The sequence below is a fragment of the Aedes aegypti genome, chromosome 3 (assembly GCF_002204515.2).
Source record: "Aedes aegypti strain LVP_AGWG chromosome 3, AaegL5.0 Primary Assembly, whole genome shotgun sequence".
NCBI classification, from domain to species: domain Eukaryota; kingdom Metazoa; phylum Arthropoda; class Insecta; order Diptera; family Culicidae; genus Aedes; species Aedes aegypti.
In genome coordinates this window covers 137,990,566-138,008,811 of record NC_035109.1, presented here as the reverse complement: position 1 = coordinate 138,008,811, position 18,246 = coordinate 137,990,566, and the positions used below count along the sequence as shown (strand labels likewise).

Sequence of the window (18,246 nt, the reverse complement as noted above, 5' to 3'; positions counted from 1 at the left end):
TGAATTGAAAATATCAACTGCGTGCGGTCAATCATGTTCACGCTGGCAAATAACCGTCTTACCGATATGTTGGCGAAAGAGATCCAAAATCAGTTGGGAATTTCCCCTGAAACGGTTGAATTTTTTGAATTGATTAGATTCCCATTATATGTCAATATGGAAGCACAGACAAACAGACGTCACACTCTCACTGCTGTCCATCGACCAACTTTTTAACGTTCAATTCAAATATAAGGTAGGTGGTCAATCGACCACCCGCAGCGCTCGCGTCGTTTTTGTTCATGTTTAACGATTACACACTACCGCCACCTGTTGGACCATCGGCCACCTACAGTGTTTTAAGCATTGGGCGTACATGTTTTCGTGACTATGATTTTGATCTCGATTTGTTCTAAGTGTTACGTCTGTTTCTCTGTAATGGATGTTTTGTTTTCAATTATTCAATTATTATTCAAGTTTTGTAAAGTTACAGGAGAACAGGAAGAATCTAGTCATTGGTAAAAAATTTGAGGTAATAATCATTTAAAATAAAACTTTTTTTGGGTCGTCTATGGCTTCGGCACCGCTCAAATATTTCGAAGCGTTGAGAAAACAGTTGGAAAACGTTTTTGACAACTCTGTTGATGATGATATGAGCCAATAATTAGCAACCCAACATCGAATCAACATGCCGTTTAGCTTCTGACATAATGGTCATTTGCCATGAGATATTTTTCAATTATTTCAACTTATTTTATTTGGAAAGTTTGAATAATATAGGCATTGAATTTTACACACTTGAATTTAAAACTTTAAAACGAATAAAGGTACAGAGGGGGAAGTGTACCAGCTCGGTAAGTGGATCATTTGTCCTTATTAAGTATATATACTTGAATATTTTGAATGTTTACGCACACACAATTTTTAAGGTATCGCAATTATCAAATTTAGCTTTTCAGTTTTACTGGAAAATGTTATTCTACAAAGTTGTTTGTCATACCAAATTGATCATATTTGCAGAAAAGTATATTGCTCTGAATATGTGCATTTAAAAATCACTTCCAATCTGCATAGTAAGTTTTTAAACTTTTTCGCAATTAGTTGGTAATATATTTTTCCTCTTCCAATGCCGAAATTGGCTTTTGGTTTTTTTTTAAATTGTAAATATTTTCCAAAGGGGCTTTGAGTCACGGTCCGATTGAGAAATTGTATTTTCAAAATTGTTGTTTCCTTATTGAAAAAAAAAACGATTTTTAATTTCTTTTTGCAAATCGGTAACAGCTTCGATGCATCTTAACCTTAACAGCATAAATGAAACAAATAATGAATGAAATGTTTGTTCCGTTTCAATTTTCCATATAAAAACTGCCAAAATACATGGTATGACCATTTTTGCATTTTTATGGACCATGTACACATGCTTAATTACTGTGAAAGTGCTCAAAAGAACATTGAGCTGAGGAGCAGGCTCTGTCGTAAGACATAACCCCAAAATGAAGAAAAAAAGACGCGTCTCCCTATGGTTTGTGATATCCTTTAGCGGCCTCTTGCTTAACCCTCAAAGCCCCCGGACAGACCTATTATTTTCAATCGACTGGTGCTCGAAAACAAATAAGTTTAACGAAATATGGTTTTCACTATGATCGATGGGATGAGTTAGACTTCCTGCGAGTGGGGTTTTCAAACCGGAAGTTCAGGTATGGACATGTTTTTCAACCGGAAATAAGTGTTCCCTAGTATTTTTTTACAACTTCAACAACGAAACCAATGTTTAACGATGGATTTTAGCCATTTTAAGATTTTAAGTAACGCATCAAGACAAGAATACCGTTTTGATTCATATTACGGACAGCTTCAAATTCCGGACACTCTACTTTGTATGAGAAACATTTCACGCGAAATGTTTCAATTTTTGCTGTTCAAAAGTTCTCAATTTCAAGGCTCGTTTTAGTAAACTTTTTCCATAAATATCTTTGAAAATTTATAATGCCCAACTACCTTAGATGTTTCTTTGGTGGTTTAATGATTTCGATTGATGATTTGACTCTTCAATTAATGATTATCATGAGCTGTCCGGAATTCGATTCAAAGTGTCCGGAATATGAGGCAAAAGTGAGGAAGCGTCCGGAATAAGAATCATGAAAAGGCCACACATTTTGATTTATTTAAACTTATTGAAGTTGCGGAAGCGTATTCTTCACCCACCGTTCGAAAATAAAGGGCTTCCGACGTTCGATAGCGCTAAGGAATCATATAGAATGATTTATTTTGTATGCTCTATGCTGGGTTATATTTCCCTGAGTCCTTAAGTGTCCGTAATATGAATCAAAACGGTACATCATTTGGTTTATTTTCTTGCACGGGACGAGAGCTGGAACAAAGTTCCGGAATTACTTTCTGGGTTGGAGCCGAGGCCAAGGAACACATGTAAATTTGACCCGAAGGAACATATGTGGCTACTTGAACGTCATGAAATCATCTCAGAGAGCCAATGCCAAGACATCAACTCTCAATATTGTCAATTTTACCAAATGGCCAAGGCTGGGTTGTAGGGTCACTTCCGGTGAACCAGGACACAAACATGGATTTAGCTCAAAACTAGCGACTGCCCAATTTTCATGAAATAACCTTAGCATTGCTGTAAGAATACGATCCTTGCCTGTACTAGACCAGAACCACATAACAAAATTATAACACATTCCTATCAGCAGCAGTTAAAAATAACAAAAGTTGATAAAATTTTGTTACCAAGATGGCTTTGTTCTCAACTTGTTATATTTTTAGTAACACAATTATAACAACATTTGTTATATTTTTGACATCGCATTTATACGTTTGTTGTAAGTAACATCCGATGTCATAAACAGTAACATAGTTTGCAATAATTTTGTTATTTTGTAACATCCTTGCAACACATTCTGTAATAATTTTGATATAATTGTTACAGGGTTTGTTATGTTTTAGTTTAATTTGGTGCAAATTTTGTTAGAATTTTTGTTATTTTAACTACTAACGGAACATGTTTTATAACAACTGGTGATATAAAAAAATCATATCAGGGGAACACATTCTGTTATTATCTTGTTTCTTCCGCCTGGTCGGGTAGCGACACTTCAGCCAGATGACCAGAGGTTTCTGAAGTCACTTTCGGTTAACCAGAAGACAAACATAAATAAAGTATAAAAAGAGGTGCACGGCAGTTTGACTGCATGAAATCTTCGCAGCTACAAGAGACCCAAATTTGTTTTCCATATTTGTTTCCTGATTCAGCAAAATTAATCTCAAAATCCGGACATCTGGATGAAGTGTTGAAACATGCAAGAAACGTGTACTTACAGAAACTATGAGGACAATTCATGAAGTTTGAGTAGTCGCATGTCCAGTTTCACTTTATTTGTGTTTGTCTCCTGGTTCACCGGAAGTGACATCAGAATCTGGATTGTGTCCGGTTATCTGGCCGAAATTGATTCAAAAGGCATGTTCTTACAGCAACGCTGAGGTTATTTTATTGAACGGTGTCATGCCTAGTTTTGCCAATTATATATGTTTGTTCCTGATTCACCGGAAGTGACCTCAAAATTCGGTCATTTTCTGGTCATTTGACCGAAGTGTCCATACAGGCGAGAAGCATGGTTTTACAGCTACGCCAAGGTCATTTCATGAAGTTTTAGTGGTTGCATGTCTAGTTTAACCTGTTATTTATGTTTGTCTCCAGATTTACCGGAAGTGACCTCAGAATCCGGACAATGTTTGGAAATTTTGTTGAAGTGTCCGTATAGGCAAGAATCATGTTCTAACAGCAACGCTGAGGCTATTTCATGAAGTTTGAGCAGTCTCATGCCTAGTTTTGAGCTTCATCAATGTTTGTCTCCTGGTTCACCGGAAGTGACCCTACAACCCAGCCTTGACAATTTGGTAAAATTGGTAATATTGAGAGTTGATGTTTTGCATTAGCTCTCTGATATGATTTCATGACGTTCAAGTAGCCGAAATGTTGCTTTGGGTCAAATTTGCAAGTGCTCCGTGGCCGCGATAGCTACCAGAAAAGTACTTCCGGAATCTGGTTCCGGCTCTCATCTCGAGCAAGAAAATAAACCGAATGATGTATTCTTGCCTTGATCCATTACTTAAAGTCCCAAAACGGCTAAGACCTATCGTTAAACATTGGTTTCGTTGTTAAAGTTGAAAAATGAGACTAGGGAACACTTATTTCCAGTTGAAAAACATGTACAGACCTCAACTTCCGGTTTGAAAGCCCCATTCGCAGGAAGTCTAACTCATCCCACCAATCATAGTGAAAACCGCATTTCGTTAAACTTATTTGCTTTCGAGCACCAGTCGATTTAAAAAAATAGATCTGTCTCGGGGCTTTGAGGGTTAAATGACATCAACATAGAATCAAAATTTACCACCAGTTTCTTGAAATTTGACATAAATCAGTGGAATATTTTATAAAATCCCATAAAATGTCCAAGTGAACATGAATTTATTTGGAATTTGTTTCAAAACGGTGATATTTGCTCTATGCGTATTGATTAAACATATTCCAACGTTTTTCCTCTATACAGGAAAAAAAATCCGAAAATTCTTAAACGGTATGTTCCGGAACACTCTTTTCTACCTGGTATTAAATCGACTATATTGTCGAAACATTTTTCGTTATCGGAGGTCATAAACAAATTCCCCAGCCTGCCAGCGATTCGCTTGATCATGAACTTCGATTGCTGTCACTATGTAAAACGCATTAATTTTTCACGAACCATAAATAATTCATACGATGCTCGTGTGGAATTTCCTCACACGAGCTCGCGTAGTCTATGTAGTCTCTGTGCGTTGCGTTCAGAATTTTCTCATTTTCAAAGTCAATGAATTCGCCCGTCAAAAGGGTCAGTATCCGAACTGCACACACGATGATGGTGTTTTCCTGCACGCTCGTGCAACATGTGATTAATAGTAATTTCAGTGAAAAATGCATCTCGTGAGCTGCCAGGCACAGTCCTGAAGCAACATAAAACCGGGTCATCGACCAATAAATGTTGAACAAGAAGCAAAATAATTTGTGTCGCGTGTTTTGTGTGGCGTATGCCGTGCAATCATAGGCGCCAACTTTGGGGCGGCGAAGCACATCTTGCCCCCAGCAATCCTTATAAAATTTTTGAAATACTCAATCGTGTCAAATTGAAGTTTGCTTTGAAGATTCTCAACAAAGATAGCAATTTGTATAAATCTCATTTAGATGCGAAGCCACATACCTTTTTCCTAAAACCAAAGAACTGTCAGAAGGGGTTTGTTTTGACACTATTTCGACATTCTTCAACCTTGAGGATTTGTATTTACACTTGCTTTAGATGAGTATTGAAATCATGTTTGGTTGATTATTTTTTGCAATTTCTCATCGTAATAGGCTGTTTATCATCCCGCCAATCTGTCATGAAACGGCCTACTTTCCTGTACTGAAGTATGCAGTGCGGGAGTAATCATAACGCAACTGAAACCAGTGCTGTAAGGATTCATTACGCAGAATCATCATTCTGCAACTTGTTCCGTAAACTACTATTTCAGCCCTGTTATAAATTAGTAATAAGAAGTATATCTTCGCAACGGAATAAAAACAATATTTTTCTTCTTAAAATCACAAGGAACGTAGAACCGTAACGTTGCTGAGGCAGAAATTATCAAGTCTAATATATTTACAAATAACATAATCGATTTCGACGGGCAAATCTTGCCCCCTCAATATTTTCACGAAGTTGGTGCCTCTGCATGCAATCGATGTTACATTTCCGGTAAATGTACCACATTTGCCTTACCACAATGCAGGACTAGCGCTCTAGAGAACATGTACTCAGACGTCGATACCAATGTCTGGCGAACCATTTACGAGTCTCAAACGACGCTTTAAGATATTAAAGAGCCATAATATTTGAATTTGTGGCACGTACTGGTTTTTTTTTCGGGTGCCATTCGAGTTCGATATTTTAAGGGTTTTAGGAGAAACGGAACTGCGAAGGCAGAATTTCGATTATCTAGAGGATGACATTGACGAGTGCATTATACATGAATGTTATTTAGATGAAAATTTGCTATAATCTGCATAAAAACTGCCATTATTTAGACGTTCCTGATGTGAGATAGATTTACAATTGTTTCCATTCTAACAATCATCTCCTACCACCAGACAGTGTCGTGACAGGAATGGAAGTAATCCATTGCGATTACAAACATAATTATTAGGTCCCATAATAAGTTTTCCTTTGCACTCGGTAATTGCTCACCTCACGGCTTCCTTTTGCAAAGTTTGTTTTTCCTGGGTAAAGCGCTTCCGTTTCAAACGCAAATCTAGCTCACTTATAATGGCATTTAATGACACCGCATCCGTCATATTCGATTTCTTAGATTACTGCTCCGATTGTAAAAATAGGTTAACAGTGTAATTAAGATATGCGCCGTACGACTTGGGCGAAATTATACGTGGAGGTACAAATGATAATTGTGTCGTCATGATATAATATTTAAATTCGTGGAAACCATTGCTCGGATTATGACAGTCTAATGTCTATTAACATTGTTCTATTCATACAATTGCTTTGTTACATATTTATCAGCTTCGAAGTCATATTTTTTTTTTATTTTGGGAGTAATTCGTTTATCCCTCCGATTCCAAAATTTTTACTATCGATCAAATATGTATCACTTTTCACTATCTAAAATTGATCTGCGCAGAAAAAAATCCGTTCTCGTATCCGTGATCATGTTTATGCGATCATTGGTGGTAGTTCAAGGTGTATTTTTGACAGTTCACGTTTTCCAGAACTCTTTTTTGAGCGTGTGAGGACGTTTTGGACATGTTTTTTTTTGATTCACGAATCTATAAAAATTGCTTAAGTTTTCTAATTTTTACTCTTGTCTATTGTTCCTCACTTTTTCTTGAAGCCTGTTCTAATTACCGATTTTTGACAATAATGACAATTCGATTTTTTGTGAAAGGTTGATTGTAGACAAAAGTGAAAAGTACAAATTTTTGTATCATACTTTAAATGCGACCCAGGAATTTGTAGGATATAAAATCCAATCAACACTCCATAACTCGATATTGAAGGGGCCATCGAGTTAAGGTGAAGGTTGATTGAGCACGTAAACATAGTGTTGCCACCCATTCGAGCCACCCGCTAAACCACCTTCTCGAGTCACCCAACACGGCGGAGCATAATGTTATGTGCGTCGGCCAAAAATAAATCATCATGTTCCATGTATACCTCCACCTACAGAATTATGTAGGCAATATTACTTGCACACGTTTCATACAAATGTATTATTGTTGATATGAATCCTTCAACAACTTCCTTAAAGCTAAAAACCACAATTTATTTCATTTGGTTGTGGGACTATATTTTTTGACCAATATTATAAGCATTTTTCACACCATGCGTGTGTTGTTTACTTTTTTTTTGGCAGTTTTCTCCTCTCTTCTCTCGCCTCTCACGGACGGAGGAAGTTGCCATCAGTATGTATTTAATTCTACAGTCAATTGTACTGTATACTATCTTATATTCATTTTTGCTGTTACATTGCGTCGTACATTGTTTTTCTCACGCTTAAAAATGTTTTGCAACACTTGTGACATTATACACCATTTGAGTGTTATGAAATTGTAAAATACGTGGTTGTAGCAAGTGTATGGATATCCAAACAATTTTAATTCCAAACGTAAAAACTGACATCACTTCCAATCAGTGAGAGCTGCGAAACCGATTCATAAACAATGTTGGCCAAGTGAATTCGTATTCCGGTGTTATTTTTCGAGCACAAATCGGTGAACTTAAGGGTTTTATTGCTCCCAGGCGCACGGCGCGAGAAAACATAAAGTGTTACAAATATCGCATTAGATTTATGAATTGTCACGGTGAGTAGAAACACCATAAAAAGTGAATTTTAGAACGGGCACCGAAAAGCCTTCAAACAACAACACGGTGCGTGAAGAAGAAGTGATTCGGTAGTGCATGATATTTTACAACACAAATCACTGCAATAACTACTTGTTTGCATTCAAAAACAGGTAATTTGTGAAAAACACATTATGGAATGCTTTCAGTTAAGAAACCACCGCTCTACAATAAGGTTAGTAACATCAAATCAAGCGTGTGCTAGAATAACGGCGTAACTCGCATGATCGATTTCTCTCCATCGATTCTCTCTTCTGTGAATAAAGGTGACAGGAGGCGGATTGATTAGCATTTTTCCACTTCAGGACGCAAGGCAGCGATGCAATCTTGTATCCTGAGGTGAAAAAATACTGCGGGTTTTTTCGTCACCTTTATTCGTAGAAGAGAGGATCGATGAAGAGAAATCGATCATGCGACTTACGCCCTTATTCTAGCACACGCTTGAAATAATTATTTTTTGTGATCGCTCTCCAAAACACTGTGAGAAGCGTGGGAAGAGGGAGCGGAAAGTGAAGGGGGAAGTATGGTGTCATATTAGAGTCCATTTTGGTACCCAAGGAGACATGTCCTTAACTGCCCATAAAAGCATAACTGTCCCATATGGAATTGCTACCGATCGAGAAATTCGTCGATGAAGTTGAATATCTGATCGTTGGATAATCGCCAATTTAAAGTCGATAATGCCAGTATAAATGTTCAGCAGAGCAACATCGTGTTTCATATTAATCGTCTAGATGTATTTTGAATTGTTCCTTAGGGAAATATAATTATAAGAGCATAAAATTAAAGAAAGTTCTCTTTTGCCTTTATTTTATTGCAATGTAACACAGAAATAAAGCCATATCAGACTCACGGCCTGCTCAGAACGTTGATTCTGTATATTCCGAGAATCTGTCATAACGAAATTAATTTCCTTGTGAATCAAGACGCAATGTTGTTTGAAATGTTAATTAAGTGATAGTGAAAATGAAGACGAAATCCAGGTGCCTGAATCAAACGCAGATTTTCCCAACAAAAAAAAACTTTTCGACCGATCCTCCAGATGGCCCAGAGGACGGAGATCTTGAAATAGACTCGGATGGAAGATTCACCAATCGAAGAACTGAAAAAACGGAAGTGTGTGTGTGTGTGTGTGTGTGTGATTCCTTCTAACCCCCACTGTCCGGCAGTGGTATTATGGAAAAAAGTTTTCAGCAAAACTGCTTTGGCACAACATTTTTGCAAAAAGCTTCAGTCCGGGAGTTAGAAGGTGATAGCTCTATTGTAGATCCAGTGACCCATTTCAGAATGGCTGGAGAGACACGTCCATTCAGAAGTCACTTTCACCAACAACAAGCCCCGCATGTATACATAACCGTTATCAAATGGATAATGATTATGCATACACACTTCCTGTTTCAAAGATGGTTACTTTGAGACTGGCGCGTATTTAATAATTGTGTACCGATAATAATGCAATCAGAACAATCTCACCAAAATGCACCCACGCGGCGTTGTCATCAAATCGAATCAGCAACTAATTGGGTATTCATTCCCTTCTTCTTGTGACGCACATACCACAGGTCAATTCTAGACCACATTTTTATGCCTTATTCCACGCATTTTTCATGTAATACAATAAATTAACAATATCACTTTTTTTCTTGAATCTATCCGGTGGTGTTGTACTGTCGGCCAAAATACACAGTCGCGAAAAATATCACGTGGAAACAAAATTGTAAGCCTGTTGAAACCAGTCATAAAACATCCCACCGAAGACATTTTTGATCATACGGAAAGCGCTGAAAGAATTTTTCACTGCTTGATAGCAAGGTTATTTTCAATATACACCTCCGAACTACAATCCGGGTGGCACCAGCACCAGCCAACTCGTCGGCGAAATCGAGGAAAACGAGAACACGAAAAAAAGTGGTGCAAGCAAAACAAAACACGACCGTTCGCGGCAACGCCTACTGCGATCTCTTAGAACTGAAAAAACGGAAGTTGACTAAAAAAGGAACACAATGGAATACGGCAGCAAATAAACGACAACTTGTGCCCAATAGGATGCTCAAAAACAGTATCCAAAAACGACAGAATGAATGCGGACATTTTTTTTATTTATAGCCTGGGTGCTGTATAAATGAGTTTATTTAAATTTCCCTCAAATAAATAAACAATGAATTAAATTAAACAATTGTTCAAACAGTTTTTCGCCCAAAACTTACTTCTCTAAGCTCAATGTCTATACAATGAACCAAAAATGAACATCGTAAAATATAAGCTTTTTTTTACATTTGCAAACATCTCAAGTTTGTCGAAAAAGCTAGTCGACAAAACCAGAATAATCAACTTTCATAAGACTAACTACTGGTCACAACTAGATTCAATAATTCAAAATTATCCCAACTCAATAATTATTATCTTTTTTTCTTATGCTTATTGTCCTTCCCTTCTTATTCTTTTTTTTTGTGTCTTGTAACACCTGAAACTAAGGAAGGATCTGCTTCTAGTTTTAATGTACATTGACCACTTCTACAGTTATATCCAAGAGTTTTCTTTGCCAATCGATTATTTTAACATGTTTATACATAGTGGCACTATGTCCTGCAAAGGCATGAAATATCCAACCTGATGGACCCTTCACAGGAGTTATATTCATTCTTACCAGCTGGCTGAATAGATGTGCATTTATCGCTACAGCTATTTCGGTTTCATTGTTTATGCTACGAACATTCATACAATTCAAAACGAAAAAAGACGTCACAATTGTAAATACAAATCATCAGAAAATTATCTTGAGCCTTTCATAGACACTTAACATATACCATACAGAACTAGCTTATCACTGGATCATTACCGGAAAAGTGGTTCTGCTTTCAGGAACGCGGTATTGAGCCATGTTGCAATATTAAGTACATGATGCAACTGCTATTACTTTTAAATCAATAAGATATTCTATTTTTTTAAATGGAATGAATTTGCAGATGCCGAATGTCAACCAATATGTACTCGCGATAAATTTGTATTGCAAGAAATTTTCCCTACAGAAAAATTAAGCTTTTTGCAAGTTGTTCTATATAGAGACTGTTATGCCTTTATTTTTCAATATAGGACAACACTAGTTTGAAATTTTTTCGCAATGTTTTCGAACAAACTGCTCAATTTTATGTGCGTACATGAAAATATACATAAAAATAAATGCAACCTGCCAAAAAAATCTTTTTCGAGGAAATCAATATGGGACAGTTATGCCTTTATGGGCAGTTAAGGAGGTATCAAGTATGTGTATCAAGTTACAGAACAAATGTAAATGCAAATGCGAACCAAGGGACCATCGAGGTAGCCATGAAGACCAACTTTTAATGGTTCTCTAACTCGATATTAAGATACGCAATAGTAAGCGAAAGTTTACTGTAATTCATTTAAAAAAATCCAAGATACAAAAACATTTGGATTTCCGAGCCTATACACTAAATTCCAAAAACTACTCCGTTTGAAGGCGTGGCTTGGTATTAGTGGGATAATGGTAAACGCGATAGCCTACAAAGTTTACAGATTTTGACAATTATCAGCAAAGTTTGAGTATTGGGGAGTTTTTTTTTTGGGAACGTTATTCAAAGTGATTCGTTAAACTCAGATTTACGGTGCAAGGTACATAATATCCTATCTGTAAAACTTACCTTTGTGAAAGTGATCGCTGAGATTTCGGAGTATTCCAGGCGGAGCGAACGGTGCGCAAAATTTGCTCGATGTCAGGTATTTTGCGACCTGGAAAGAAAGAGGAAAACGATAATGTTTAGTATTCAAACCGGATAATTGTATTGTTAATTGCAGTTAATTGTTAATTGTTGTATTGCAGTAATAACAGTTAACTAAATTGTTTGTCAGAAATAGTTCAACTTATTCAGTTGAAATTTGAACAGATAAATCTTAATCAACAATTTTATGCTACATCCTTCGTTGAGCACTTGGTCTGACCTGCCCACCTAGCTTGCTGCACTTTATATCTTTTTGTACCAACCGGATCCGAAGCGAACACGATCTTTGCAGCGTTGTTGTTTGGCATTCTTGCAACATACCCTGCCCATCATATCCTAGCATCTTTTACGGGTGCGCCGATCTGCCACCTTTCAAAATGCAAAGCTACTTGGGCACTTCCATGATTCAGTCTGTCAGAGGTGGTTTTGCTCGGCCGAATTGTCTGAATTGCAATAAGAAGTACTTCAACACGACGAATATTGTGGCCAAATATAAGCACAGTAGCATTCAAAAAACCCCATTACCGAAGTGAATCAAAAGGGACAATAATAGGATCTGGTTTCCTAATGTGTTTTATACGACAGAGTTTAATTTATTTTCATATTTTCTACTTCTATGGCTTCTAGAACCGGAACTGGAACATCTATTTTTAACATTACACTAAATTTGATGTCTGGCTCGCAGGATTTGCCTCACTATTATTCAAAAAGTGGCAAGATTTACTCCTAACAAAGAGATCTGGCTCTCTGAGCTTTGCAACAAAACGATCAAAAATCCATTAGAATGGCACCCACAGGCTTGTCATCGCAAAGGGCCAGTTGAGAATCCCGAATAAAGATTGAGGAGTTGTTCATAATAGTGGAAGCCTTGGACGTGAAGAAAACCTTATGGTAAAGTGGCCAGAGGTCCCGGATAGTACGGACAGTCCCAGATTTAAGCAACTTGTTCCTCATCAACAAGCATCCCAGAAAACGTCTCAAACTATAGAAATATCAAAAAATAATGTAATATATATGAATAAAAATGAACAATGAAATTTTATTCATTGTTGTATGGAAATTCAAAACAAACATCCACATCCTAGTCAAGTTTTTCCATGGACCATCAAGTTTCTTATTACCTTATTACGATCTCAACACGTCAATTTTTGTTCTAATTTTTACAAAATTTATGTTAAAATCTTTGCAGAATATTATTAGAACCCCCACACAATTCTGTTTGAACTTCAAAAAGCTGTGCATCATTTTTTAGCGATTATATTAAACTTTAAGAGAAAAATATAAGAAAACAATTTCTCAACTTTTCAGTTTAGTTTTCCAACATTCCGCTGAATTCATCCATAAATTCTTGCACGTAGAGTAAGGTAAGGCAAAAGTTCGACATTAGTGGTATTATCAATATTGCCAGAAAAATTATAACAGTTGAGCAGAAATAAATACCACACATTGGGGAGCCTTCCTTAGCCGAGTTGTTAGAGTCGGCAGCTCAGCCCAGTCGTCGTGAAATTTGAGCTTCTTAGTTGTCTCTTTTTGAGGGGGGGCGGGGTCACTATAATTCAGAGGGTGCTTCTACTCCCAAGCGTTAATGGGGCTTCTCAAAAGAAAAAAATCACAGAAACGCCAATATTTGGAACATACACACTTATGCACGATTGTGTTCCAATCCAATTTTAATAGGGAACGAAGAGATCACCTGAGCTCAAACATTATTTAGTTAAAAAAATAGGTCTGAGAATTTACCACAACTTATTTTAACTGATGTACGGCATCTCTATTTGCCAATGTTATATAAGAAGTACTCAAATTCAAGTGTTATAGTTTATTAATTTATTGAATTGAGTATTATCGAATATTTTTTCTTTTTCCTGAAAAAGTGTGCAATAACTAGCTGGAAATGGTTCATCCAACAACAAATTATGAAAAATTTTCCCATCACCTGACGATTAAATATGATAAGAGGAACATTGGGTAAGGTCAGATCTTTAAACATATTTTCTTTATTCTAGAATCATTACGATATCTTGCCATTTAAAATCTTATGACTTCATCATTTACAAGCATGATTGAAATATTATAAGCGATTAAAAACTAAATTCTCAACGGAGTTTGTGCTGAGATTTGTGTACAAATTTACGCTGGATTTTTAAGAAGATGATAGAAATAAAAAAAAAACAAAAAACCTCTTATCTACAACATCATTTTTGGCCACCAAAAAAAAAATGTTAAAATAGCGATAATCTCTTGTTGTTCTTCGATGTTTTTGCATCATTTTTTACATGTTATATTAAGATGTATTGGTGGATCTTACACACATAAAAAATACGGATTATGGTGAAATTTCATCGTAATCTCAACAGCTAAAGTTTCGGTGAAATATCACTGAACAATCTTTCAAATCCTTGAACAAAATCACAAGGAAAAACGAAAACGGCTCTAGAACTACCGACCTACCGATCTGGAAGCAGGTTTGCTATCACTAAGCTAGCTTTCAATACTTATTAGTGGTGTGCAAACACTGAAACAAAAGGAGCTCGTACCTGCCAGGGCGGCTGTCAAACGATTTCATAGAACTTCGGTGAAAATAATGCTTCAACCGAACTGTACTTAGTATTTCACAGGGTTACAGTAAATTTGTTTGTTTTACGGATTTTTGTGATAAAATAGTAGTTATCATAGTCGGTAAAATAGTAGATTTCACAGAAAAATGTGTAATTTTGTTGTTTACTCTTTAAATTCGGTGAAATAAACAGCCAACTACGATATATTATAAGTGTGTACAATTGCTAAATATTGCTGTGTTCGTTTGAAATGCAAATATCAAATGCGGGAACACCAAACGCGGTAAGATTTTTAACAAGGAAGGCGAATTCAAAATTTGAATTTCTTTGCTGGGTTGGCGGTGATATGGATCATGGTTGCTAAGTATCCTTTGGTCACTTTGTGTTACCGCAATTGAAGCTCAGTTATACTGGATTTGCACTTCAAACGCAAACAGCAATACACTCATGTTATTGTATGTCAGTCGTCGTACCGTGTTATTAAAAAAACGACGTGAACAAGTCTTCATGGTTTTCGACATTGCATAGTCGTACGAACCATAATGTACAACATTATGTGGTATGGGAAAAAAAAAATCTGATGCAGATTTTTTACGTGTTTTTTTAACAACGTAGTTCTTTTACGTCGTTTATGAAATAACGTGATTTTTTATGCGGTGCCTAAATGTTTTTTACGTGGTTTATTTTTCAGAGGTTGAAAAATAAACCACGTAAAAACATTACATTAGTTTTTAAACTAGTTTCATTTAATTCAGAATTAAAGTAAATGCTGCTTCTAATACAAAGATGATAAAATAAATGGTCACTTTCTTATAGAAACATCAGCTCAAAATAACTAACGTAATAAACTCACAGTGCTAGGAATGTATAAAATTGAAATTTGAATGAATTTTTTTCAGCTTCCAACTTTCATATATTTTTCATCAAAGCTCATGAATTGCTTGTACGCTAAAGTATATGTAAAAAATTCAACAGCTTTCCATATCGAAAACGTTATTTTTTATACCAGGATTCGACTCCTGAGTTTCTACGAAGCAATTAAGGGCTATCCTTAAACCACATTAATTAATGTTTGAAGTTAGCAGACCTATCCCTCCAAAGTGTGGATTTTCATCCACACGTTTTTTGTTAATTGAATATGAACTGTGGTTTTTGGTCCCTTTAATGCACACGTGTTTCTATCTACGGATTTCTCCAAATAATTTAATCATAAAATTCTTCAATAATAACGAATATTAAAGGATCAGTAGGCAAACTTCGGCGAACAAAATCATCAAAGCAAGGAAATTTTCTTCTTTTTTTCTTCTTTTGAGAAAATACGGCACGAAATCAAGTGCAACAAGATTCCCACAAATTTCTAAACTGTATTAAGGCGTTAACATGTTCATGAGCTCACAAAAAACTCCGTGAGGTAGGAACAAATTACTTCAAGGCGCTGCAGCACATTGGTTTAGCTTGACAATTTCCATTGATATTCTACATGTCGTTCAGATGCACCTAGTTTGCCCGAAATCTACGTAAGATAAGGTTATATTATTCGAGGGCGCTGATACAGCTCGGACATTTCAAATGTTGTTCAACAGGGCGTTGGGAGGCATCTCATCTACATGAGACAAGCTCAAATTACTCCAGGACGTTGATACAGCCTAAGGTTGTGCCTTATGTCATACAGGGCATTCAGATGCACCTGATATTAATAGGGTAAGACAATTTTTTTTATGGCGTTGATACAGCGTATAATTTGGTTAAATTACTCCGGGGCGTTGATACATCTTGCTTTTTTCTTTTAATGTCCTTCAGAACGTTATGATATTCCTGATCAAAATGTGATAAGGTAAAATGTTTCCAGGGTGTTAATACAAGCTGGAATTTTCAATTCATGTGCTAAAAGACGTTAAGATGACCTGATCTACGTAAGATAAGGTCCAATTGTTTCAGGGCATTGATACAGTTTGAAATTTTCAATTAATATCCTAGAGGGCGTTAATATGCAGCTGATCTACATGACTTCTTCTTCTTTCTGGCGTTAACGTCCTCACTGGGACAGAGCCTGCTTCTCAGCTTAGTGTTCTTATGAGCACTTCCACAGTTATTAACTGAGAGCTTACAATGCCAATGACCATTTTTGCATGTGGCAGGTACGAAGATACTCTATGCCCTGGGAAGTCGAGAAAATTTCCTCGACCGGTGGGATTCGAACCCACGACCCTCAGCTTGGTCTTACTGAATAGCTGCGCGTTTACTGCTATGGCTGTCTGGCCCCCTGATCTACATGAGAAAAGGTAAAATTACTGTACCTGAGCTAATTAAGATAAGCTAAATTTCTTCAGGGCTTTAAAAAAGCTTGTAACTGATGTCCGAAAGGGCGTTAATATGTCTGGAACTACGTGAAAAAAATTCAATTACTCGAGAGCGTTGATTCGTTTTATCAAATTTCTACTGATGTCATACAGGGCGAAATTACTACAGGGCGTTTATAACGCTAGAAATTTTCTATTGAATTCCTACAGGGCGTTATGATGTAGACCTCATCTACATAAGATAGGATCAACTACTTCAGGGCGTTGATACAGCCTATAATTTTCATTTGATGTCCTAGAGGGCGTTAAGGTGCACCTGATCTAAATGTGATTTGGTAAAATTTCTACAAGACGTTCATAGAGTTGGAATTTTTCTAACGTGGAATATAGTCAAATTACTCCCGGTCGTTACAGGGCGTTAAGATGCAAAGTAGGATAAAGTCACATTACTACAGAGCGTTGATACAGCTAATAATTATAAATTGATGGCCTAGAGGGCGTCAAAATGCGCCTAATCTTAATGAGATCAGCTCCATTTCTTCTGGACGTTGATACAATTTGGAATTTTCAAAAAGCGTAAATACAGGGCGTTAAGGTGCACCTGATTTTGAAAGGATAAGATCAAATTGATCCAGGGCGTTGATATATTTCTAAATTTTATATTGATGTTCTACAGGGCGTTAGGGTGACACTAATTTACATGAAAAAAAGTCTAAAGGATATCGTTTTTTGATTGATGGCTTAGAGAGCGTTAGAAGGTATCTGATTTCGCAATACTCTATCACATTACTTACATTTGTTTAGAAGCTTGGGTAAAAATTGCGAAAATACATCTAAGAAAAGCTTCTTAGTCGTCGACTAAGCTCGACTAAGCAGGACGACAGGGCTGCGACAGCTACAAAGCAAAGCCATGCTGAAGGTGTCTGGGTTCGATTCCCGGTCGGTCCAGAATCTTTTCGTAATGGAAATTTCCTTGACTTTCCTGGGCATAGAGTATCATCGTACCTGCCACACGGTATACGAATGCGAAAATGGCAACTTTGGCAAAGAAAGCTTTCAGTTAATAACTGCGGAAGTTCTCATAAGAACACTAAGCTGAGAAGCAGGCTCTGTCCCAGTGAGGACGTAATGCCTAGAAGAAGAATACAATTTTGCAGAGCAAATTTATGTTACCCGTTTTTAGTTATGACAGTTTTAAAATCGATTGTACTACACGAACTTTTTTCCAGAGTTCGAATCTAGTGTGGGGTAAAGGTTCGCTAGCTAAAGCACAAAATATCGATTATGACAGGCACATTTAATAGCAGTCATAAACTTATGTTTGTAGAAAAATACGCACTAAATTTTCATCCAAAAGTGTCCAAAACAGGGTTAATTGTAATTACTAGGTTTTTCGCAAAATCAAGCAAAATGTTAAACTTTGGTGATTTATCACGCATTATAATATTATGATAAAATTATCGAAAGGGACAAAATGTCTTTCGGAAGAAAATCATTCTACCAAGAATGATCGTTTCCTTTCATTTCTCTCCTTTCGACGTTTTATCTTTCGGAAGTTTAAGCGTTCACGGAAATTTAAGGAAGTCACTCAACCAACCGATATTGCTCGGTGATCATTGCTTCTTCTTGAGATTACACCCCCATTGGGACAGAGCCTGAGTCTCAAATTAGTGTTCCATTTGCACTTACACAGTTATCAAATGAGAGCTCTCTTTGCCAAAGTTGC

General features: G+C 36.6%; 1 protein-coding gene across 12 annotated transcripts in view; it reads right to left on the bottom strand.

Annotated features, from left to right (window-relative positions):
• Positions 1 to 18,246, bottom strand: part of LOC5567272 — a 286,367-nt gene that overhangs the window by 165,127 nt on the left and 102,994 nt on the right. For all 12 annotated transcript variants that reach the window (XM_021850247.1, XM_021850248.1, XM_021850252.1 and 9 more), the window contains one exon: positions 11,585 to 11,672. In XM_021850247.1, the coding sequence (XP_021705939.1) occupies positions 11,585 to 11,672 (88 nt within the window). The remainder of the gene's footprint in view (positions 1 to 11,584; positions 11,673 to 18,246) is intronic.